This window comes from Oncorhynchus mykiss, chromosome 13, assembly GCF_013265735.2.
Source record: "Oncorhynchus mykiss isolate Arlee chromosome 13, USDA_OmykA_1.1, whole genome shotgun sequence".
NCBI lineage: Eukaryota > Metazoa > Chordata > Actinopteri > Salmoniformes > Salmonidae > Oncorhynchus > Oncorhynchus mykiss.
In genome coordinates, this window is record NC_048577.1 from 69,708,256 (window position 1) to 69,734,918 (window position 26,663).

Sequence of the window (26,663 nt, forward strand, 5' to 3'; positions counted from 1 at the left end):
CCTTTAGACCAGGACCATAGGGGTCTGTTCCCTATATAGTGCACTACTTTAGACCAGGACCATAGGGGTTCTGTTCCCTTTATAGTGCACTACTTTAGACCAGGACCATAGGGTTCTGTTCCCTTTATAGTGCACTACTTTAGACCAGGACCATAGGGGTTCTGTTCCCTATATAGTGCACTACTTTAGACCAGGACCATAGGGGTTCTGTTCCCTATATAGTGCACTACTTTAGACCAGGACCATAGGGGTTCTGTTCCCTTTATAGTGCACTCCTTTAGACCAGGACCATAGGGGTCTGTTCCCTATATAGTGCACTACTTTAGACCAGGACCATAGGGTTCTGTTCCCTTTATAGTGCACTACTTTAGACCAGGACCATAGGGTTCTGTTCCCTTTATAGTGCACTACTTTAGACCAGGACCATAGGGGTTCTGTTCCCTTTATAGTGCACTACTTTAGACCAGGACCATAGGGTTCTGTTCCCTTTATAGTGCACTACTTTAGACCAGGACCATAGGGTTCTGTTCCCTATATAGTGCACTACTTTAGACCAGGACCATAGGGGTTCTGTTCCCTTTATAGTGCACTACTTTAGACCAGGACCATAGGGGTTCTGTTCCCTTTATAGTGCACTACTTTAGACCAGGACCATAGGGGTTCTGTTCCCTTTATAGTGCACTCCTTTAGACCAGGACCATAGGGGTCTGTTCCCTATATAGTGCACTACTTTAGACCAGGACCATAGGGTTCTGTTCCCTTTATAGTGCACTACTTTAGACCAGGACCATAGGGTTCTGTTCCCTTTATAGTGCACTACTTTAGACCAGGACCATAGGGTTCTGTTCCCTTATAGTGCACTACTTTAGACCAGGACCATAGGGTTCTGTTCCCTATATAGTGCACTACTTTAGACCAGGACCATAGGGGTTCTGTTCCCTTATAGTGCACTACTTTAGACCAGGACCATAGGGGTCTGTTCCCTTATAGTGCACTACTTTAGACCAGGACCATAGGGGTTCTGTTCCCTTTATAGTGCACTCCTTTAGACCAGGACCATAGGGGTCTGTTCCCTATATAGTGCACTACTTTAGACCAGGAGCATAGGGGTTCTGTTCCCTTTATAGTGCACTACTTTAGACCAGGACCATAGGGTTCTGTTCCCTATATAGTGCACTACTTTAGACCAGGACCATAGGGGTTCTGTTCCCTTTATAGTGCACTACTTTAGACCAGGACCATAGGGGTTCTGTTCCCTTTATAGTGCACTCCTTTAGACCAGGACCATAGGGGTCTGTTCCCTATATAGTGCACTACTTTAGACCAGGACCATAGGGTTCTGTTCCCTTTATAGTGCACTACTTTAGACCAGGACCATAGGGTTCTGTTCCCTTATAGTGCACTACTTTAGACCAGGACCATAGAGTTCTGTTCCCTATATAGTGCACTACTTTAGACCAGGACCATAGGGGTTCTGTTCCCTTTATAGTGCACTACTTTAGACCAGGACCATAGGGGTTCTGTTCCCTTTATAGTGCACTCCTTTAGACCAGGACCATAGGGGTCTGTTCCCTATATAGTGCACTACTTTAGACCAGGACCATAGGGTTCTGTTCCCTTTATAGTGCACTACTTTAGACCAGGACCATAGGGGTTCTGTTCCCTTTATAGTGCACTACTTTAGACCAGGACCATAGGGTTCTGTTCCCTTTATAGTGCACTACTTTAGACCAGGACCATAGGGTTCTGTTCCCTTATAGTGCACTACTTTAGACCAGGACCATAGAGTTCTGTTCCCTATATAGTGCACTACTTTAGACCAGGACCATAGGGGTTCTGTTCCCTTATAGTGCACTACTTTAGACCAGGACCATAGGGGTCTGTTCCCTTATAGTGCACTACTTTAGACCAGGACCATAGGGGTTCTGTTCCCTTTATAGTGCACTCCTTTAGACCAGGACCATAGGGGTCTGTTCCCTATATAGTGCACTACTTTAGACCAGGAGCATAGGGGTTCTGTTCCCTTTATAGTGCACTACTTTAGACCAGGACCATAGGGTTCTGTTCCCTATATAGTGCACTACTTTAGACCAGGACCATAGGGTTCTGTTCCCTATATAGTGCACTACTTTAGACCAGGACCATAGGGGTTCTGTTCCCTTTATAGTGCACTACTTTAGACCAGGACCATAGGGTTCTGTTCCCTATATAGTGCACTACTTTAGACCAGGACCATAGGGGTTCTGTTCCCTTTATAGTGCACTCCTTTAGACCAGGACCATTGGGGTCTGTTCCCTATATAGTGCACTACTTTAGACCAGGACCATAGGGGTTCTGTTCCCTTTATAGTGCACTACTTTAGACCAGGACCATAGGGTTCTGTTCCCTTTATAGTGCACTACTTTAGACCAGGACCATAGGGTTCTGTTCCCTTTATAGTGCACTACTTTAGACCAGGACCATAGGGTTCTGTTCCCTTTATAGTGCACTACTTTAGACCAGGACCATAGGGGTTCTGTTCCCTTTATAGTGCACTACTTTAGACCAGGACCATAGGGTTCTGTTCCCTATATAGTGCACTACTTTAGACCAGGACCATAGGGGTTCTGTTCCCTTTATAGTGCACTACTTTAGACCAGGACCATAGGGTTCTGTTCCATATATAGTGCACTACTTTAGACCAGGACCATAGGGGTTCTGTTCCCTTTATAGTGCACTACTTTAGACCAGGACCATAGGGAATAGGGTGCCGTTTGGGATGCAGCCTTGGTGTAGTGCTGACTCTTTGTTTAAATTTCTGTCTCTCTCTCTCTCTCTCTCTCTCTCTCTCTCTCTCTCTCTCTCTCTCTCTCTCTCTCTCTCTCTCTCTCTGTCTCTCTCTCTCTCTCTCTCTCTCTCTCTCTCTCTCTCTGTCTCTCTCTCTCTCTCTCTCTCTCTCTCTCTCTCTCTCTCTCTCTCTGTCTCTCTCTCTCTCTCTCTCTCTCTCTCTCTCTCTCTCTGTCTCTCTCTCTCTCTCTGTCTCTCTCTCTCTCTCTCTCTCTCTCTCTCTCTCTCTCTCTGTCTCTCTCTCTCTCTCTCTCTCTCTCTCTCTCTCTCTCTCTCTGTCTCTCTCTGTCTCTCTCTCTCTCTCTCTCTCTCTCTCTCTCTCTCTCTCTCTCTCTCTCTCTCTCTCTCTCTGTCTCTCTCTCTCTCTCTCTCTCTCTCTCTCTCTCTCTGTCTCTCTCTCTCTCTCTCTCTCTCTCTCTCTCTCTCTCTCTCTCTCTGTCTCTCTCTCTCTCTCTCTCTCTCTCTGTCTCTCTCTCTCTCTCTCTCTCTCTCTCTCTCTGTCTCTCTCTCTCTCTCTCTCTCTCTCTCTCTCTCTCTGTCTCTCTCTCTCTCTCTCTCTCTCTCTCTCTCTCTCTCTCTCTCTCTGTCTCTCTCTCTCTCTCTCTCTCTCTCTCTCTCTCTCTCTCTCTGTCTCTCTCTCTCTCTCTGTCTCTCTCTCTCTCTCTCTCTCTCTCTCTCTCTCTCTCTCTCTGTCTCTCTCTCTCTCTCTCTCTCTCTCTCTCTCTCTCTCTCTCTGTCTCTCTCTGTCTCTCTCTCTCTCTCTCTCTCTCTCTCTCTCTCTCTCTCTCTGTCTCTCTCTCTCTCTCTCTCTCTCTCTCTCTCTCTCTCTCTCTCTCTCTCTGTCTCTCTCTCTCTCTCTCTCTCTCTCTCTCTCTCTCTCTGTCTCTCTCTGTCTCTCTCTCTCTCTCTCTCTCTCTCTCTCTCTCTCTCTCTCTCTCTCTGTCTCTCTCTCTCTCTCTCTCTCTCTCTCTCTCTCTGTCTCTCTCTCTCTCTCTGTCTCTCTCTCTCTCTCTCTCTCTCTCTCTCTCTCTCTCTCTCTCTCAAGAAGACACACATGGCCTAGTTAGGATGAGAAGACTCCTGAAACTTGAGTCATATCACTGTCCCACTCAGACACACACAGTGTGAGGAGGCTGTGGCAGGTCAGACAGGCTCTGCCAGTCCTTTTGAGGAGTCACTCCCTCTCCCAAACAAACACAAACACACACCCCAAGGGAGTGTCCTTGTCATCGAGTCACACTTGGGTTCCATAGCTGAGAGAGGAGTAACATATGCTGTTCTGTTTCCATGGTTACAATGTAGCATTGGGCAACTAGATGGTCAACCATGGTCAACACTGTTACACTATATTATGACACACTATAACTCCTCCCCCTCAGAACCATGGTCAACACTGTGACACTATATTATGAAACACACTATAACTCCTCCCCCTCAGAACCATGGTCAACACTGTGACACTATATTATGACACACTATAACTCCTCCTCCTCAGAACCATGGTCAACACTGTGACACTATATTATGACACACTATAACTCCTCCTCCTCAGAACCATGGTCAACACTGTGACACTATATTATGACACACTATAACTCCTCCTCCTCAGAACCATGGTCAACACTGTGACACTATATTATGAAACACTATAACTCCTCCCCCTCAGAACCATGGTCAACACTGTGACACTATATTATGACACACTATAACTCCTCCTCCTCAGAACCATGGTCAACACTGTGACACTATATTATGACACACTATAACTCCTCCTCCTCAGAACCATGGTCAACACTGTGACACTATATTATGACACACTATAACTCCTCCCCCTCAGAACCATGGTCAACACTGTGACACTATATTATGACACACACTATAACTCCTCCTCCTCAGAACCATGGTCAACACTGTGACACTATATTATGACACACTATAACTCCTCCCCCTCAGAACCATGGTCAACACTGTGACACTATATTATGACACACTATAACTCCTCCCCCTCAGAACCATGGTCAACACTGTGACACTATATTATGACACACTATAACTCCTCCCCCTCAGAACCATGGTCAACACTGTGACACTATATTATGAAACACTATAACTCCTCCCCCTCAGAACCATGGTCAACACTGTGACACTATATTATGACACACTATAACTCCTCCCCCTCAGAACCATGGTCAACACTGTGACACTATATTATGACACACACTATAACTCCTCCCCCTCAGAACCATGGTCAACACTGTGACACTATATTATGACACACTATAACTCCTCCCCCTCAGAACCATGGTCAACACTGTGACACTATATTATGACACACTATAACTCCTCCCCCTCAGAACCATGGTCAACACTGTGACACTATATTATGACACACTATAACTCCTCCTCCTCAGAACCATGGTCAACACTGTGACACTATATTATGAAACACACTATAACTCCTCCCCCTCAGAACCATGGTCAACACTGTGACACTATATTATGAAACACACTATAACTCCTCCCCCTCAGAACCATGGTCAACACTGTTACACTATATTATGACACACTATAACTCCTCCCCCTCAGAACCATGGTCAACACTGTGACACTATATTATGAAACACACTATAACTCCTCCCCCTCAGAACCATGGTCAACACTGTGACACTATATTATGACACACTATAACTCCTCCTCCTCAGAACCATGGTCAACACTGTGACACTATATTATGAAACACACTATAACTCCTCCCCCTCAGAACCATGGTCAACACTGTGACACTATATTATGACACATTATAACTCCTCCCCCTCAGAACCATGGTCAACACTGTGACACTATATTATGACACACTATAACTCCTCCCCCTCAGAACCATGGTCAACACTGTGACACTATATTATGACACACACTATAACTCCTCCCCCTCAGAACCATGGTCAACACTGTGACACTATATTATGACACACTATAACTCCTCCCCCTCAGAACCATGGTCAACACTGTGACACTATATTATGAAACACACTATAACTCCTCCCCCTCAGAACCATGGTCAACACTGTGACACTATATTATGAAACACACTATAACTCCTCCCCCTCAGAACCATGGTCAACACTGTGACACTATATTATGAAACACACTATAACTCCTCCCCCTCAGAACCATGGTCAACACTGTGACACTATATTATGAAACACACTATAACTCCTCCCCCTCAGAACCATGGTCAACACTGTGACACTATATTATGACACACTATAACTCCTCCCCCTCAGAACCATGGTCAACACTGTGACACTATATTATGACACACTATAACTCCTCCCCCTCAGAACCATGGTCAACACTGTGACACTATATTATGAAACACACTATAACTCCTCCCCCTCAGAACCATGGTCAACACTGTGACACTATATTATGACACACTATAACTCCTCCTCCTCAGAACCATGGTCAACACTGTGACACTATATTATGACACACACTATAACTCCTCCCCCTCAGAACCATGGTCAACACTGTGACACTATATTATGAAACACACTATAACTCCTCCCCCTCAGAACCATGGTCAACACTGTGACACTATATTATGACACACTATAACTCCTCCTCCTCAGAACCATGGTCAACACTGTGACACTATATTATGAAACACACTATAACTCCTCCCCCTCAGAACCATGGTCAACACTGTGACACTATATTATGACACATTATAACTCCTCCCCCTCAGAACCATGGTCAACACTGTGACACTATATTATGACACACTATAACTCCTCCCCCTCAGAACCATGGTCAACACTGTGACACTATATTATGACACACACTATAACTCCTCCCCCTCAGAACCATGGTCAACACTGTGACACTATATTATGACACACTATAACTCCTCCCCCTCAGAACCATGGTCAACACTGTGACACTATATTATGAAACACACTATAACTCCTCCCCCTCAGAACCATGGTCAACACTGTGACACTATATTATGAAACACACTATAACTCCTCCCCCTCAGAACCATGGTCAACACTGTGACACTATATTATGAAACACACTATAACTCCTCCCCCTCAGAACCATGGTCAACACTGTGACACTATATTATGAAACACACTATAACTCCTCCCCCTCAGAACCATGGTCAACACTGTGACACTATATTATGACACACTATAACTCCTCCCCCTCAGAACCATGGTCAACACTGTGACACTATATTATGACACACTATAACTCCTCCCCCTCAGAACCATGGTCAACACTGTGACACTATATTATGAAACACACTATAACTCCTCCCCCTCAGAACCATGGTCAACACTGTGACACTATATTATGACACACTATAACTCCTCCTCCTCAGAACCATGGTCAACACTGTGACACTATATTATGACACACACTATAACTCCTCCCCCTCAGAACCATGGTCAACACTGTGACACTATATTATGACACACTATAACTCCTCCTCCTCAGAACCATGGTCAACACTGTGACACTATATTATGACACACTATAACTCCTCCTCAGAACCATGGTCAACACTGTGACACTATATTATGACACACACTATAACTCCTCCCCCTCAGAACCATGGTCAACACTGTGACACTATATTATGACACACTATAACTCCTCCCCCTCAGAACCATGGTCAATACTGTGACACTATATTATGACACACTATAACTCCTCCTCCTCAGAACCATGGTTAACACTGTGACACTATATTATGACACACACTATAACTCCTCCCCCTCAGAACCATTGTCAATACTGTGACACTATATTATGACACACTATAACTCCTCCTCCTCAGAACCATGGTTAACACTGTGACACTATATTATGACACACACTATAACTCCTCCCCCTCAGAACCATGGTCAACACTGTGACACTATATTATGACACACTATAACTCCTCCTCCTCAGAACCATGGTCAACACTGTGACACTATATTATGACACACACTACTTCTGATAACGGTAAACTGGTCCAACATTTTAAATGTAATTATTTTATTTATTTTTTATTTAACCTTTATTTAGCTAAGTCAGTTAAGAACAAATTCTTATTTACAATGACAGCCTACCCCGGCCAAACCCGGACGACTCTGGGCCAATTGTGCACCGCCCTATATGACTCCCAATCATGGCCGATTGTGATACAGTCTGGATTCGAACCAGGGTGTCTGTAATGACGCCTCAAGCACTGAGATGCAGTGCCTCAACATGTGTCAACATATTACACCCTGACCTGTAACCAATATATTACAGCCTGACCTGTAACCAATATATCAACGTATTACACCCTGACCTGTAGCCAATATATCAATATATTACACCCTGACCTGTAACCAATATATCAATGTATTACACCCTGACCTGTAACCAATATATCAATGTATTACACCCTGACCTGTAACCAATATATCAACATATTACAGCCTGACCTGTAACCAATATATCAACAGCCTGACCTGTAACCAATATATCAACAGCCTGACCTGTAACCAATATATCAACAGTCTGACCTGTAACCAATATATCAACATATTACAGCCTGACCTGTAACCAATATATCAACGTATTACACCCTGACCTGTAACCAATATAGCAACAGCCTGACCTGTAACCAATATATCAACGTATTACAGCCTGACCTGTAACCAATATATCAACGTATTACAGCCTGACCTGTAACCAATATATCAACGTATTACAGCCTGACCTGTAATAACAATGTCATAGATTTGCTATTGAACACTGCTTTGACTGCTCTCTCAAACACTGGTAGCTGCATTTTCATCTGAGCAAATGGCAATGTGTTGATAACATAGTACCAACGTTCATACCTAAAAGGTGCGGTATCCACCTGTAACCTGTATGGAAAAGCATAAAGCCAGCCCCGCCCACGCGTTCATAGGTGACAGGTATGCAACACATACAGGGAGAAATCCACAGCACCCCCCTCCTTTACTGCGGATCAGTTTTCCTGTGCTGACTGACTGCTGGAAGGAATTAGCGCTGGTGGGCGTCGCCGAATCTCATCATTTGACTTTCCCATTTGTGTGTGTGGAGCGTTCTGGGGCATACCTACCTACCTGTCCGAGGAAGAGAGAGAACATACCAGAGAACTCAGGAAGACGCCTCACCTCTCCCCGCGGGATATCTTCACAGAGAGAAGCACAAGAAGAGACAGGTGTTTACGGGAGAAGAATCCGAGTCGTCCCGCTGGCAAAATGTTCAAGAAAAAACCCTCGAAGAGCGTGACCATCACGCAAACGAAAAAGTGAGTAGTTGTTTCTATGTTGAAAGTTTTCTTGGTGGTTATAGATAGCGAGTTGTAACTTTGTAATCACTGTGCAAGTTTCTTTTAATGTCGCATTAGGAAAGATAAAGTGAAGTTGGACGTTTGACAAAGTGACAACTCTGTCAGTATGCTTCGGGATTATATTTATGATAGTTTATGATAATGCGTATTTTATAACTTGACGACACTTCTGGGACATTGTAGGACTATGTAATACAATAAATTAAGCCACGTTGCATGGGGGGTTAAGTCATATTCCAAAGTTTATACAACTCTGGAAAATGGCTTTTAATGATATTGTTTTGTGTAGCCTTAGTTTATACACTTGAACGTCCTTTTAATTTGACCAGAGGGCGCGGCTGTATGTTAGTGGCAGTAACAGGTTTGATAGCTTTGGCTTTCGGGGTAGAGTGAGAGAATACACCGTGATGGACTTCAACCCACTCCTGTTCAACTACTTTTCACTTAAAGAAAGTATTGACCTCACTTTTGCCGAAATATAGTAAAATATCAGGCTACTATATCGGGCAAAAAAATAAGAAATTGAACCCAATCGTGTCTTTGTTCTTATAAACAATATAAATCCCTATATAATTATACAGTGAGGTGTTTAACCATGCACTCCTACATGTGAACAGTGTAATTAGTGACGAGCTGCCCCCCAAAAAAATCTAAAAATATTTATCAACCTTTTCAACTGTCACTTTTCACTCTCACTTCAGGAACTTGCTATACTGGATCTTCTCTGGGGCAGTCAGTGTATGCATCCCACACTGCACACTATACCCCTATGGGCCCTGGTCTAAAGTAGTGCTCTATATAGGGAACAGAGCCCTATGGGCCCTGGTCTAAAGTAGTGCTCTATATAGGGAACAGAGCCCTATGGGCCCTGGTCTAAAGTAGTGCTCTATATAGGGAACAGAGCCCTATGGGCCCTGGTCTAAAGTAGTGCACTATATAGGCATCAGAGCCCTATGGGTCCTGGTCTAAAGTAATGCACTATATAGGGATCAGATCCCTGATCACGTCCCTGGTCAAAAGTAGTGCACTATATAGGGTTTAATTTGGGTTGTAGTCAGTGTCTCTGAACAGAGAGAGCACAGAGCATGCAGGTTGTCACTCGTCAAGTGAGAGTAGGAAGAGGAGGAGGGGGGCAGGATAGAGTCAGGGCCACCTAGTAATAACAACACTCCTGTGGCTTGGAACATGAGAGGTTAGCTAGCTAATCTGTTTCCAATGGTTATCTATGTAATGTATGGCTCTGGGACGGGGTGCGTCCCAAATGGGCACCCTATTCCCTAATTAGTGCACTACTTTTGACTAGAGCCCTTTGGGAATAGGGAGCCGTTTGGGACAAAGGCTTCATGGGTGGCTCATCATTGACTTCAGTAAAGAAGGGAATGTATCTTGTCTGATATGGAAGGAAAGGCCTAGCAAGCTGCTTAAAACTGTTTCTAGTTAGTGAATGAGGCTTTTATGTTTCAACGTATGAGTCAGACACAATGTTGGAATAATGAAAACCACACACATTATGTGTGTGTGGGCGTGTGTGTGCGTGCATGCTTGCATGCATGTGTGGGCGTGTGTAATTTATGTGTAGGGTTGCAAAATTCTTGAAACTCTGAATATACTCCCTGATTTTCCTGAAATGCTGGTTGTAGGATTTATAGAATCAGGAGGGAATCCGGAGTCCTCCTACCAGGATTTATAGAATCAGGAGGGAATCCGGAGTCCTCCTACCAGGATTTTTAGAATCAGGAGGGAATCCGGAGTCCTCCTACCAGGATTTTTAGAATCAGGAGGGAATCCGGAGTCCTCCTACCAGGATTTTTAGAATCAGGAGGGAATCCGGAGTCCTCCTACCAGGATTTTTAGAATCAGGAGGGAATCCGGAGTCCTCCTACCAGGATTTTTAGAATCAGGAGGGAATCCGGAGTCCTCCTACCAGGATTTATAGAATCAGGAGGGAATCCGGAGTCCTCCTACCAGGATTTATAGAATCAGGAGGGAATCCGGAGTCCTCCTACCAGGATTTATAGAATCAGGAGGGAATCCGGAGTCGTCCAACCAGGATTTTTAGAAAATGCATCACAACTTCCTGGGGGCAGTGATTTAATCAGAGTTATTGGTGGTCTTAAGGGTGTTCAATAGGTCTTGATTGAGTCAGATCAGGGTTATTGGTGGTTTCCTCAGAGATTTGCAGATAGGAGACACATGTCTGCTGTAGTACTCCTATCAGCTGGAGGCTAGTGAACAGTGATGATCTATGTAGTGTGGCTGTATTCTGTAACGCTGTGAACGTTTCAACTTTCTGAACCCCAAACAGATGAGACAGAATGGAGACATGGGCCCAGTTCCATTTAGGTTCCTAGTACCTTCCCTTAGCTCCTACTCCTAGGGACCCTAATGGATCTGATCTGGGCCTTTGTTGTTGGGAAGTTCATATTTGAAGGAGTTGGGGTCTAGGAAGGGTTTGTCTGATCTGGGCCTTGGTTGTTGGGAAGTTCATATTTGAAGGAGTTGGTTGTCTAGGAAGGGTTTGTCTGATCTGGGCCTTGGTTGCTGCGAAGTTCATCTGGATCTCATCCCTCCCACCATAACCTCAACGACTCATAGTTACCTTCTGGTTACAATTTGTCCCTCTCTCCCTCTCCTTGGAAATACTTTACTCCTTATTCGGAGAGATGTGTGTCCAACTCTCCTATAGACAGACTAGAAATCACTGGCCACTTTGATAATGTTTACATATCTGGCATTACTCATCTCATATGTATATACTGTATTCTATACTATTCTACTGTATTTTAGTCCATGCATTACTCATCTCATATGTATATACTGTATTCTATATTATTCTACTGTATTTTAGTCCATGCATTACTCATCTCATATGTATATACTGTATTCTATACTATTCTAATGTATTTTAGTCCGTGCCGCTCTGACATCGCTCGTCTGTATGTGTATATACTGTATTCTAGACTATTCTAATGTATTTTAGTCCGTGCCACTCTGACATCGCTCTGTATGTGTATATACTGTATTCTAGACTATTCTACTGTATCTTAGTCCGTGCCGCTCTGACATCGCTCTGTATGTGTATACAGTATATTGTTAATTCCATTCCTTTACTTAGATCTGTGTGTATTTGGTATATTTTGTGGAATTGTTAGATATTTTAGCAATAATGCCCAAGGGGGTGTGGTGTATATGGCAAATATACCACGGCTAAGGGCTGTTCTTAAGCACGACGCAACGAGGAGTGCCTGGATACAGCCCTTAGCTGTGGTATATTGGCCATATACCACAAAACCCGGAGGTGCCATATTGCTATTATAAACTGGTTACCAACATAATTAGAGCTGTAAAAATCCATGTTTTATCATACCCGTGGTATATGGTCTGATATACCACAGCTGTCAGCCAATCAGCATTCACCCTGTTTATAATACTTGTTAGATATTACTGCACTGTTGGAGATAGAAGCTCAAGCATTTCGCTACACCCGCAATAACATCTGCTAAACACGTGTATGTGACCATTAACATTTGATTTGATTTGATCTGAACCACTAGGCTAGCCAGCCATCTTATTGCTATGACTGTGTCATAAGAACTCTCACAGATGTACTTTCCAGGACATTCTATAGGAGTACTATTTTCCTTTTAGGCCAGGGTTACCCCCGACTCTGTCCTAACACGCTACACAGCCCATTCAACTAACCGACTCACCATCCATGATCATGTAAATCAGCTGTGTATACACACACACTACGGCTGGTTAACAAAATACCTAGCGCTGCATTAGGGCCCTTTCAACATGGCCTTTGAACTCACACACACTGTCAAGTGTGAAAGGTTTGGTTTAATAAAGGAGGATACACACTGTATTAGCCTGAGGCCTCTTTGTTCTATAAAGGACGATACGCGATGTATGACCCTAATGGCATTAAGTCCTACAGTGAGAGCTGGACTGTGAATCTAAAGAGAACCATTTGGGGCTCACATTAAGTCCTACAGTGAGAGCTGGGCTGTGAATCTAAAGAGAACCATTTGGGGCTCACATTAAGTCCTACAGTGAGAGCTGGACTGAATCAAAAGAGAACCATTTGGGGCTCACATGAAGTCCTGCAGTGAGAGCTGGGCTGTGAATCTAAAGAGAACCATTTGGGGCTCACATGAAGTCCTACAGTGAGAGCTGGACTGTGAATCTAAAGAGAACCATTTGAATGTCCACTACTCAGATTATGCATCTCATATGTTAGCTTTTCATGCAGTAGCAGTTGTAGGGAGAATGTATGTTGTAAGACACACTCAGGACAGGACAGTAAGGAGTCTATTCATCAGCATATATCAGGAAAGGAAAGCCACTCACATCCTCATTAGTGAGTTGGAGAGAAATGACTGACCAATAATAACGTCCCTCCCCCATCCACCCCCACTCCTCCATCCACCTCCACTCCCCCATCCACCCCCACTCCTCCATCCACCCCCCCTCCCCCATCCACCCCCATACCTCCATCCACCCCCCCTCCTCCATCCCTCCTCCATCCACCCCCATTCCTCCATCCCTCCCCCATCCACCCCCACTCCTCCATCCACCCCACTCCTCCATCACTCCTCCATCCACCCCCACTCCTCCATCCCTCCTCCATCCACCCCCACTCCTCCATCCACCCCCCCTCCTCCATCCCTCCCCCATCCACCCCCACTCCTCCATCCACCCCACTCCTCCATCACTCCTCCATCCACCCCCACTCCTCCATCCCTCCTCCATCCACCCCCACTCCTCCATCTACCCCCACTCCTCCATCCACCCCCACTCCTCCATCCACCCCCACTCCTCCATATCTCCTCCATCCCTCCCCACTCCTCTGTCCCTCCCCCTATAGACTGTAAACATCTATTTTTATAACCTCTAGCCTTCCTGACAATCAGGAAACAAGACAAGACACAGAACAACTTTCTGCACAAAGCATCACATTGTCACATAATCAGCTCAACAGAAGTAAAAGTTTACAAAAACTGTGGACATCATATCATTTTGCCCCAGTTGGAACCAGGGACATCATGTCATTCTGCCCCAGTTGGAACCAGGGACATCATGTCATTCTGCCCCAGTTGGAACCAGGGGCATCATGTCATTTTGCCCCAGTTGGAACCAGGGGCATCATGTCATTTTGCCCCAGTTGGAGCCAGTTCCAGTTTCACAAGAATCCAGCCGTTTGTCAGTGATTGAAAACACCCAGACTCTTTGCACAGTGTGCAATGCAATCATACTGACTTTTGAGTAGATATGGCAAGGACTATAATTTATGATTTAATTAAAATGTCAAGCCGGGGCATGGAAACCTCAACATATGATTTAATATGAATGCCTTGAAAGGTCACATAAGCAAACAGTTGTACATTTCTGATATTAGAACACCTGTCTACTAATGCTAGACATATCTGGGCGGCAGCGTAGCCTAGTGGTTAGAGCGTTGGACTAGTGGACTTGCAAGTTCAAATCCTGACAAGGTTGTTCTGCCCCTGAACAAGGCAGTTAACGTCCCCCATCCACTCCCCCATTCCTCCATCCACGTCCCTACAACTAGTTATGTCCTCAGCAGGACATCACAACCAGGATCAACGCTGTTCCTAGGCCGTCATTGAAAATAAGAATTTGTTCTTAACTGACTTGCCTAGTTAAATAAAAGGTCAAATAAAAATCTATGACTTTCTAGTACTGTCTATCTCTATGTGCCTGAAGCTGGAACTAGATCTTATTCAGATTGATTTATCACATACCAGCTCTGGGTTCAAATCTGCTCAAGTCCATACAACAGTGAGATCTTATTCAGATAGGCTGGTTCAAATCCTTTCATATCCTCTTTCTGGGCTTGATTGAGCTTGCCTGGCGCAATGGCTCCAATAGAATATGAAACCGTCACAAACGACCCAACCCTGTTCATCGGGCAGGCAAAAGCAAACGCTGAAAGACCCAAGGTCATCTGGCAGGCAAAAGCAAACGCTGAAAGACCCAACCCTGTTCATCGGGCACCCCGGGCAGGCAAAAGCAAACGCTGAAAGACCCAACCCTGTTCATCGGGCACCCCGGGCAGGCGAAAGCAAACGCTGAAAGTGTTTCAAGTATTTTGAAAAGCATTTGAACCCAAGTCTGCTATGTGATAAATCAACCTGTCTGAATAAGACTTGATCAGAACCCCAGTCCAATACCCAGCTTCAGGCACGTAGAAATAGACACTACTATAGATAGATACTGTATGTATAACCAACAGGTGTTCTAATATAAAAAAATATAAATACTCTTCAATGCACTCATCACCTCATCACCTCATCACTTCATCACTTCATCACTTCATCACCTCATCACCTCATCACTTCATCACTTCATCACCTCATCACTTCATCACCTCATCACCTCATCACTTCATCACCTCATCACCTCATCACTTCATCACTTCATCACCTCATCACCTCATCACTTCATCACTTCATCACTTCATCACTTCATCACCTCATCACTTCATCACCTCATCACCTCATCACTTCATCACCTCATCACTTCATCACCTCATCACCTCATCACCTCATCACTTCATCACCTCATCACTTCATCACTTCATCACCTCATCACCTCATCACCTCATCACCTCATCACTTCATCACTTCATCACCTCATCACCTCATCACCTCATCACCTCATCACTTCATCACCTCATCACTTCATCACTTCATCACCTCATCACTTCATCACCTCATCACTTCATCACCTCATCACTTCAGGCTGTGGGTTATTTTAAGATCATTCTCTGTTACATAAAGGAGAATAGAACCTGTTGGGCCAGTTCTGTAGGAGGAGAAGAAGAAGCACCTTCTGGAGATGACAGACTACAACAATACTCTACAACTAGTTCTGTCCTCAGGAGGACATCATAACCAGGATCAACACTGTGCTACAACTAGTTCTGTCCTCAGCAAAACATCACAACCAGGATCAACACTGCTACAACTAGTTCTGTCCTCGGGAGGACATCACAACCAGGATCAACACTGTGCCACAACTAGTTCTGTCCTCAGGAGGACATCACAAACAGGATCAACACTGTGCTTCAACTAGTTCTGTCCTCAGGAGGACATCACAACCAGGATCAACACTGTGCCACAACTAGTTCTGTCCTCAGGAGGACATCACAACCAGGATCAACACTGTGCCACAACTAGTTCTGTCCTCAGGAGGACATCACAACCAGGATCAACACTGTGCTTCAACTAGTTCTGTCCTCAGGAGGACATCACAACCAGGATCAACACTGTGCCACAACTAGTTCCGTCCTCAGGAGGACATCATAACCAGGAACAACACTGTGCCACAACTCGTTCTGTCCTTAGGAGGACATCACAACCAGGATCAACACTGTGCCACAACTAGTTCTGTCCTCAGGAGGACATCACAACCAGGATCAACACTGTGCCACAGCTAGTTCTGTCCTCAGGAGGACATCACAACCAGGAACAACACTGTGCCACAACTAGTTCTGTCCTCAGGAGGACATCACAACCAGGAACAACACTGTGCCACAACTAGTTCTGTCCTCAGGAGGACATCATAACCAGGATCAACACTGTGCTACAACTAGTTCTGTCCTCAGGAGGACATCACAACCAGGATCAACACTGTGCTATAACTAGTTCTGTCCTCAGGTGGACATCATAACCAGGATCAACACTGTGCTACAACTAGTTCTGTCCTCCGCAGGACATCACAACCAGGATCAACAATACTCTACAACTAGTTCTGTCCTCAGCAGGACATCACAACCAGGATCAACACTGTGCTACAACTAGTTCTGTCCTCCGCAGGACATCACAACCAGGATCAACAATACTCTACAACTAGTTCTGTCCTCAGCAGGACATCACAACCAGGATCAACACTGTGCTACAACTAGTTCTGTCCTCAGGAGGACATCATAATCAGGATCAACACTGTGCTACAACTAGTTCTGTCCTCAGGAGGACATCACAACCAGGATCAACACTGTGCTACAACTAGTTCTGTCCTCAGGAGGACATCACAATCAGGTTAAACACTGTACTACAACTAGTTCTGTCCTCAGGAGGACATCACAACCAGGAACAACACTGTGCCACAACTAGTTCTGTCCTCAGGAGGACATCATAACCAGGATCAAGGAGAGTGGAATCGGCAAGTGGTACCGGAGTGCCAAGTCTAGGACAAAAAGGCTTCTCAACAGTTTTTACCCCCCAAGCCATAAGACTCCTGAACAGGTTGAATGACTATCTGCATTGAGTCCCCCCCCCCCCCCCCCCCCCCCACCCCTATTTTATGCTGCTGTTACTCTCTGTTGATCATATATGCTTAGTCACTTAGTCAGTTATGTACATACTACCTCAATTAGCCCAACTAACCGGTGCTCCCGCACATTGGCTAACCGGGCTATCTGCATTGTGTCCAACCACCCACCACCCGCCAATCTCTCTTTTACACTACTGCTACTCTCTGTTCATCATATTTGCATAGTCACTTTAACCATATCTACATACTACCTCAATCAGCCTGACTAACCGGTGTCTGTATGTAGCCTCGCTACTTTATATAGCCTCTCTACTGTATATAGCCTCTACTGTATATAGCCTCTACTGTATATAGACTCTCTACTGTGTATCGCCTCACTACTGTATATAGACTCTCTACTGTATATCGCCTCACTACTGTATATAGCCTCTCTACTGTATATCGCCTCTCTACTGTATATAGCCTCTCTACTGTATATAGCCTCACTACTGTATATCACCTCACTACTGTATATAGCCTCTACTGTATATAGCCTCTCTACTCTATATAGCCTCTCTACTGTTATAGCCTCTCTACTGTATATAGCCTCTCTACTGTATATAGCCTCTCTACTGTATATAGCCTCTCTACTGTATATAGCCTCTCTACTGTATATAGCCTCTCTACTGTATATCGCCTCTCTACTGTATATAGCCTCTCTACTGTTATAGCCTCTCTACTGTTATAGCCTCTCTACTGTATATAGCCTCTACTGTTATAGCCTCTCTACTGTATATAGCCTCTCTACTGTACATAGCCTCTCTACTGTATATCGCCTCACTACTGTATATAGCCTCTACTGTATATGGCCTCTCTACTGTATATAGCCTCTCTACTGTATGTAGCCTCTCTACTGTATGTAGCCTCTCTACTGTATGTAGCCTCTCTACTGTATATAGCCTCTCTACTGTATATAGCCTCTCTACTGTATATGGCCTCTCTACTGTATATGGCCTCTCTACTGTATATAGCCTCTCTACTGTATATAGCCTCTACTGTATATAGCCTCTCTACTGTATATAGCCTCTCTACTGTATATAGCCTCTCTACTGTATATAGCCTCTCTACTGTTATCATTCACTGTTATTTACTGTTTTTTATTTCCTTACATATCTATTGTTTACCTAAGGTCTACCTACACCTGTTGTATTCAGCATTTCACTGTCAGGTCTACTACACCTGTTGTATTCAGCATTTCACTGTAAGGTCTACCTACACCTGTTGTATTCAGCATTTCACTGTAAGGTCTACTACACCTGTTGTATTCAGCATTTCACTGTAAGGTCTACTACACCTGTTGTATTCAGCATTTCACTGTAAGGTCTACTACATCTGTTGTATTCAGCATTTCACTGTAAGGTCTACCTACACCTGTTGTATTCAGCATTTCACTATAAGGTCTACTACACCTGGTGTATTCAGCATTTCACTGTCAGGTCTACTACACCTGTTGTATTCAGCATTTCACTGTAAGGTCTACCTACACCTGGTGTATTCAGCATTTCACTATAAGGTCTACTACACCTGTTGTATTCAGCATTTCACTGTCAGGTCTACTACACCTGTTGTATTCAGCATTTCACTATAAGGTCTACTACACCTGTTGTATTCAGCATTTCACTGTAAGGTCTACCTACACCTGGTGTATTCAGCATTTCACTATAAGGTCTACTACACCTGGTGTATTCAGCATTTCACTGTCAGGTCTACTACACCTGTTGTATTCAGCATTTCACTGTAAGGTCTACCTACACCTGGTGTATTCAGCATTTCACTATAAGGTCTACTACACCTGGTGTATTCAGCATTTCACTGTAAGGTCTACTACACCTGTTGTATTCAGCATTTCACTGTAAGGTCTACCTACACCTGTTGTATTCAGCATTTCACTGTAAGGTCTACTACACCTGTTGTATTCAGCATTTCACTGTAAGGTCTACTACACCTGTTGTATTCAGCATTTCACTGTAAGGTCTACTACACCTGTTGTATTCAGCATTTCACTGTAAGGTCTACCTACACCTGTTGTATTCAGCATTTCACTGTAAGGTCTACCTACACCTGTTGTATTCGGCACATGTGACAAATAAAGTTTGATTTGATTTATGTGCCATCAGAATGTGGTTTACTGGTTGATGGCACTTCACCAACTCCTCCATCAATGACAGCAGGCTCCCATGAGAGAGGAGTGAGTCACGAACTGGACTGCTTCCAATGACAAGATGAATGTATGCTGTTGAGTCCAATCATGTTTCATCATGTCTTCTCTTCAATAGAGAGTTGGTGTGTGTGTGTGTGTGTGTGTGTGTGTGTGTGTGTGTGTGTGTGTGTGTGTGTGTGTGGTAGAGGTCGACCGATTATGATTTTTCAACACCGACACAGATTATTGGAGGACCAAAAAAAGCCGACACCGATTAATCGGACGATTTAAAATTTAAAAAAAATAAATATTATTATGTATTTGTAATAATGACAATTACAACAATACTGAATGAACACTTATTTTAGCTTAATATAAAACATCAATAAAATCAATTTAGCCTCAAATAAATAATGAAACATGTTCAATTTGGTTTTGGTTTAAATAATGCAAAAACAAAGTGTTGGAGAAGAAAGTAAAAGTGCAATATGTGCCATGTAAGAAAGCTAACGTTTCAGTTCCTTGCTCAGAACATGAGAACATATGAAAGCTGGTGGTTCCTTTTAACATGAGTCTTCAATATTCCCAGGTAATACGTTTTAGGTTATAGTTATTATAGGAATTATAGGACTATTTCTCTCTATACGATGTGTATTTCATATACCTTTGACTATTGGATGTTCTTATAGGCACTTTAGAATTACCAGTGTAACAGTATAGCTTCTGTCCCTCTCCTTGCTCCTACCTGGGCTCGAACCAGCAACACAACGACAACAGCCACCCTCGAAGCAGCATTACCCATGCAGAGCAAGGGGAACAACTACTCCAAGTCTCAGAGCGAGTGACGTTTGAAACGCTATTAGCCTGCACCCCGCTAACTAGCTAGCCATTTCACATCGGTTACACCAGCCTAATCTCGGGAGTTGATAGGCTTGAAGTCATAAACAGCTCAATGCTTGAAGCACAGCGAAGAGCTGCTGGTAAATGCAAGAAAGTGCTGTTTGAATGAATGCTTACGAGCCTGTTGCTGCCTACCACCGCTCAGTCAGACTGCTCTATCAAATATCAAATCATAGACTTAATTATAATATAATAAATGCAGAAATACAAGCCTTTGGTCATTAATATGGTCAAATCAGGAAACTATCATTTAGAAAACAAGACGTTTATTCTTTCAGTGAAATACGGAACCGTTCCTTATTTTATCTAACGGGTGGCATCCATCAGTCTAAATATTCCTGTTACATTGTACAACCTTCAATGTTATGTCATAATTATGTACAGTTCTGGTGAATTAATTACGGCCTTTGTTCGGAATAAATGGACTTCACACAGTTCGCAATGAGCCAGGCGGCCCAAACTGCTGCATATAGCCTGGACTCTGTTGCACAGAACGCAAGAGAAATCACACAATTTCCCTAGTTAAAAGAAATTCATGTTAGCAGGCTATATTAACTAAATATGCAGGTTTAAAAATATATACTTGTGTATTGATTTTAAAGAAAGGCGTGTTTATGTTTATGGTTAGGTACACATTGGTGCAACGACAGTGCTTTTTTCGCAAATGCGCTTGTTAAATCATCACCCGTTTGTGGAAGTAGGCTGTGATTTAATGAGAAATTAACAGGCACCGCATCGATTATATGCAAAGCAGGACACACTAGATTAACTAGTAATATCATCAACCATGTGTAGTTAACTAGTGATTATGTTAAGATTGATTGTTTTTTATAAGATAAGTTTAATGCTAGCTAGCAACTTGCCTTGGCTTCTTGCTGCCCTCGCATAACAGGTAGTCAGCCTGCCACGCAGGCTCCTCGTGGAGTGCAATGTAAGGCAGGTGGTTAGAGCGTTGGACTAGTAACCGGAAGATTGCAAAAACGAATCCCCGAGCTGACAAGGTAAAAATCTGTCATTCTGCCCCTGAACAAGGCAGTTAACCCACTGTTCCTAGACTGTCATTGTAAATAAGAATTAGTTCTTAACTGACTTGCCTAGTTAAATAAAGGTAAAATAAAGGTGTGTTAATTATTTTTTTTTAAATTGTCAAATCGGTGTCCAAAAATACAGATTTCCGATTGTTATGAAAACTTGAAATGGGCCCTAATTAATCGGCCATTCCGATTAATCGGTCGACCTCTAGTGTGAAGTATTGTATGAAAAGCAAAGATGATTTATAGTAGCCTATTTGCATGTACAGTATGATCTAAGAACCGTGTCGCAGAAGGAACGTTGTGTGTTCTGGAATGTCTCCTGTCTGCATGGTGTTCTGAACAGAGCTCAGGGGTTGGTGTGATGGGCTGGGTGTTCTGAACAGAGCTCAGGGGTTGGTGTGATGGGCTGGGTGTTCTGAACAGAGCTCAGGGGTTAGTGTGATGGGCAGGGTGTTCTAAACAGAGCTCAGGGGTTAGTGTGATGGGCAGGGTGTTCTAAACAGAGCTCAGGGGTTAGTGTGATGGACTGGGTGTTCTGAACAGAGCTCAGGGGTTAGTGTGATGGGCTAGGTGTTCTGAACAGAGCTCAGGGGTTAGTGTGATGGGCTGGAAGATCAGCAGGTGTTCCATTTTAAACTCACAGGTAAACAGACTGGAGACATGTGTTTTCTGATGCACAAAGCTTTTTATAGAAAACACTTCTAATATTAGCCAGGGTATCAGTCTGTCTCTGCTTTAGTAATCTAGTTGCTGTTGTTGTTGGGCAAGGAAAAGACGGTAGCATTGCTGAGTGAAGAATAGTAATGTACTTAGTTCTCAACCTATATACTGTAGGCTCTTGTTGCCTCCACTGCAGTACTTCTAGGTTATATGAGCCCATGTGTTTTATTTAATGAATTACACTGAGTATGAACAAAGGTGTGTTTTAATGTCAATGTTTTCCACAGCACTATGCAAACAGTGTGTCCGATTAGACAATGGTGTTACTGTCCTGGTCTGGCGATGGGCCTGATTTTACAGGCCTCCGCTGATAGCTTCAGCAACATTTCTCTTACCGTGGGGTAGATGTCAATAGTCTCCCTTCATCTGTACGGATCTGACCCGGTGAGGCACAAGATCACTGAAATGTAGAAAGATGGTGGATGCCTCATGGAATACTCATGCACCTGTCTAGTGCTCTCACATCGGTGTAGATTAAGGAGAGGAAACAAGGAGAGGAAGCTACTAGACTATTGAGATTAAGGAGAGGAGAGGAGATGAGGAAGCCACTAGACTAATGAGATGAAGGAGAGGAAACAAGGAGAGGAAGCTACTAGCCTATTGAGATGACGAGGAGAGGAAGCTACTAGACTATTGAGATGAAGGAGAGGAGATGAGGAGAGGAAGCTACTAGACTATTGAGATGAAAGAGATGAGATGAGGAGAGGAAGCTACTAGACTGTTGAGATGAAGGAGAGGAGATGAGGAGAGGAAGCTATTAGTATAGTGAGATGAAGGAGAGGAGATGAGGAAGCTATTAGTCTATTTTAATGAAGGAGAGGAAACTACTAGACTATTGAGATGCAGCCCATGTCATCTGAACCGTGGGAGATGTGCAGCAGGGAGCTTTCAGGTTAATTCAGGGTTAGCAGACACGGCAGGCAGACGGTGAAGTGAGGGCAAGGCAAGTGCACTTCATTCAGTCACTCATCTGATTACCTCCCTAATGACAGCTACATCCCTGCTGAAGAGCTGTGTTAATCCTGACTGAGTCTGTTTCTAAGATGAAGACTGGAGCTTAGTTACTGACTGGATCCATCTTTCATTCATACCAGTCTGAAGAGTTGATTTATCCCTCAGTCGACATTAGCATGTCAAAGTTAACATTTTTTGTTAAAGTTTAAAGCTACAGTCCCCGATTGGGGAAAGCATCAACGTAGGGTCCAGTTTACTTGTGTAGGCCCACATTATGAGGCCCGGTTTTAATGTCCTGTTGCTCAAGTCCATTTTGTACTCTGAACAGAACGCACAGATGGTCTCTAAAGGTTTTCAGAGAGATACGGTCACTGCAGACTCTTTCCTTTTAAAGGCAGCGTTCACCCAGCTGAACTATCCCTGTAACCTAACAGTGGTCTTTCTGTAACAGCACTCACAGATCGTCTGTATGTAGAACTAACTGGTGTCTTCTCCCCTCAGAGGGTCTGTATGTAGAACTAACTGGTGTCTTCTCCCCTCAGAGGGTCTGTATGTAGAACTAACTGGTGTCTTCTCCCCTGAGAGGGTCTGTATGTAGAACTAACTGGTGTCTTCTCCCCTCAGATGGTCTGTATGTAGAACTAACTGGTGTCTTCTCCCCTCAGAGGGTCTGTATGTAGAACTAACTGGTGTCTTCCCCCCTCAGAGGGTCTGTATGTAGAACTAACTGGTGTCTTCTCCCCTCAGAGGGTCTGTATGTAGAACTAACTGGTGTCTTTTCCCCTGAGAGGGTCTGTATGTAGAACTAACTGGTGTCTTCTCCCCTCAGAGGGTCTGTATGTAGAACTAACTGGTGTCTTCTCCCCTCAGAGGGTCTGTATGTAGAACTAACTGGTGTCTTCTCCCCTGAGAGGGTCTGTATGTAGAACTAACTGGTTGGTGTCTTCTCCCCTCAGATGGTCTGTATGGGGGGGGGGGGGGGGGGGGGGGGGGGGGGTCACACTGTTCCCCATCATCCTTAGCAAACACAGCTGATTTTAAACTAATTGCGTTCTAAACTGAAGAGTCAGGTGTGTTAGCTGGGGTCAAAGTGTGACACCAATCAGGCCCCAGAGGACTGGAGATGTACATCCCAGATCTAGAAGAACGTTTTGAAGAATGTTTTACTTGCAATGACAGTCAAATATGGTTGTTTTGACCTACTTCTGTTGAATGCAATGACTGTAAGTCGCTCTGTATAAGTTAAATGACTAAAAATGTAACTGTTGTCACCTCCTCATTCCAGGGCGCCCTCCTCCGAGCTGTCTGCACTGATTGAGAAGCTGCAGAAGAACGCTGACAAGGTGGAGAAGCTCATCCTTGAGACGGAGCAGAACCTCAACAAGGTAAAGAACCGCATCACACAGAACCTCATAGAACCGTTTAGAACATCATAAAACCACACAGAACTGGATAGAATCTCAAAGATCATCGTAGAACCTCATAGCACTGCGTGGAACCGCATAGAACCTCAGAACTACATAGAACCTCAAAGAAACACACAGAACTTCATAGAACGTCACAGAACTTTATGATAGGGTCATACCTTTTGATAATGCAACAACAACATCCTATTGGTGGCTCTGGCAGACCGTTTGCATTATCCTAATTGGCTCTGTGCGGCTCTCAATGTCTTTGACAATATCATATGAAAACCTTTGACTGCTCTGTGTTGTATCAGGATGTGAGTAAGATCAACGAGGGCAAGCAGCCTCTGTACCAGGACGACACCAACAAGCGCATCCTAAGCTCTCTGGAGCTGCTGCAAGGCCTGGATGAGGACGCCGTTGACGCGAAACGCCTGCAGCACCCCCAGGCTGAGATGATTGAGCAGGAGTGAGTTATATTATCTAGTAGATATACACTACACTAGATATACCTACTGTACCTGCAGCACCGCCAGGCTGAGATGATAGAGCAGGAGTTATATTATATAGTAGATATGTAGCACCGCCAGGCTGAGATGATAGAGCAGGAGTTATATTATATAGTAGATATGTACCTGCAAGAACGCCAGGCTGAGATGATAGAGCAGGAGTTATATTATATAGTAGATATGTAGCACCGCCAGGCTGAGATGATAGAGCAGGAGTTATATTATATAGGAGATATGCAGCACCGCCAGGCTGAGATGATAGAGCAGGAGTTATATTATATAGTAGATATGCAGCACCGCCAGGCTGAGATGATAGAGCAGGAGTTATATTATATAGTAGATATGTAGCACCGCCAGGCTGAGATGATAGAGCAGGAGTTATATTATATAGGAGATATGCAGCACCGCCAGGCTGAGATGATAGAGCAGGAGTTATATTATATAGTAGATGTATACCTACTGTACCTGCAGCACCCCCAGGCTGAGATGATAGAGCAGGAGTTATATTATATAGTAGATATGTACCTGTAGCACCGCCAGGCTGAGATGATAGAGCAGGAGTTATATTATATAGTAGATATGTACCTGCAGCACCCCCAGGCTGAGATGATAGAGCAGGAGTTATATTATATAGTAGATATCTAGCACCGCCAGGCTGAGATGATAGAGCAGGAGTTATATTATATAGTAGATATGTACCTGCAGCACCGCCAGGCTGAGATGATAGAGCAGGAGTTATATTATATAGTAGATATGTACCTGCAGCACCGCCAGGCTGAGATGATAGAGCAGGAGTTATATTATATAGTAGATGTACACTACACTAGATATACCTACTGTACCTGCAGCACCGCCAGGCTGAGATGATAGAGCAGGAGTGAGTTATATTATATAGTAGATATACACTACACTAGATATACCTACTGTACCTGCAGCACCGCCAGGCTGAGATGATAGAGCAGGAGTGAGTTATATTATATAGTAGATATACACTACACTAGATATACCTACTGTACCTGCAGCACCGCCAGGCTGAGATGATAGAGCAGGAGTTATATTATATAGTAGATATGTACCTGCAGCACCGCCAGGCTGAGATGATAGAGCAGGAGTTATATTATATAGTAGATATGTACCTGCAGCACCGCCAGGCTGAGATGATAGAGCAGGAGTTATATTATATAGTAGATATGTACCTGCAAGAACGCCAGGCTGAGATGATAGAGCAGGAGTTATATTATATAGTAGATATGTACCTGCAGCACCGCCAGGCTGAGATGATAGAGCAGGAGTTATATTATATAGTAGATATGTAGCACCGCCAGGCTGAGATGATAGAGCAGGAGTTATATTATATAGTAGATGTGTACCTGCAGCACCCCCAGGCTGAGATGATAGAGCAGGAGTTATATTATATAGTAGATGTGTACCTGCAAGAACGCCAGGCTGAGATGATAGAGCAGGAGTTAT

At 44.0% G+C, this 26,663-nt stretch overlaps 1 protein-coding gene across 1 annotated transcript in view; it reads left to right on the forward strand.

The window, feature by feature from the left end:
• Positions 1-8,829: 8,829 nt before the first annotated feature.
• Positions 8,830-26,663, forward strand: part of LOC110487129 (periplakin-like) — a 49,313-nt gene continuing 31,479 nt past the window's right edge. Inside the window, exons 1-3 of the mRNA XM_036942009.1 lie at positions 8,830-9,148; positions 24,564-24,663; positions 24,999-25,153. Of these exons, the coding sequence (XP_036797904.1) occupies positions 9,099-9,148; positions 24,564-24,663; positions 24,999-25,153 (305 nt within the window). The 5' untranslated portion in view covers positions 8,830-9,098. The remainder of the gene's footprint in view (positions 9,149-24,563; positions 24,664-24,998; positions 25,154-26,663) is intronic.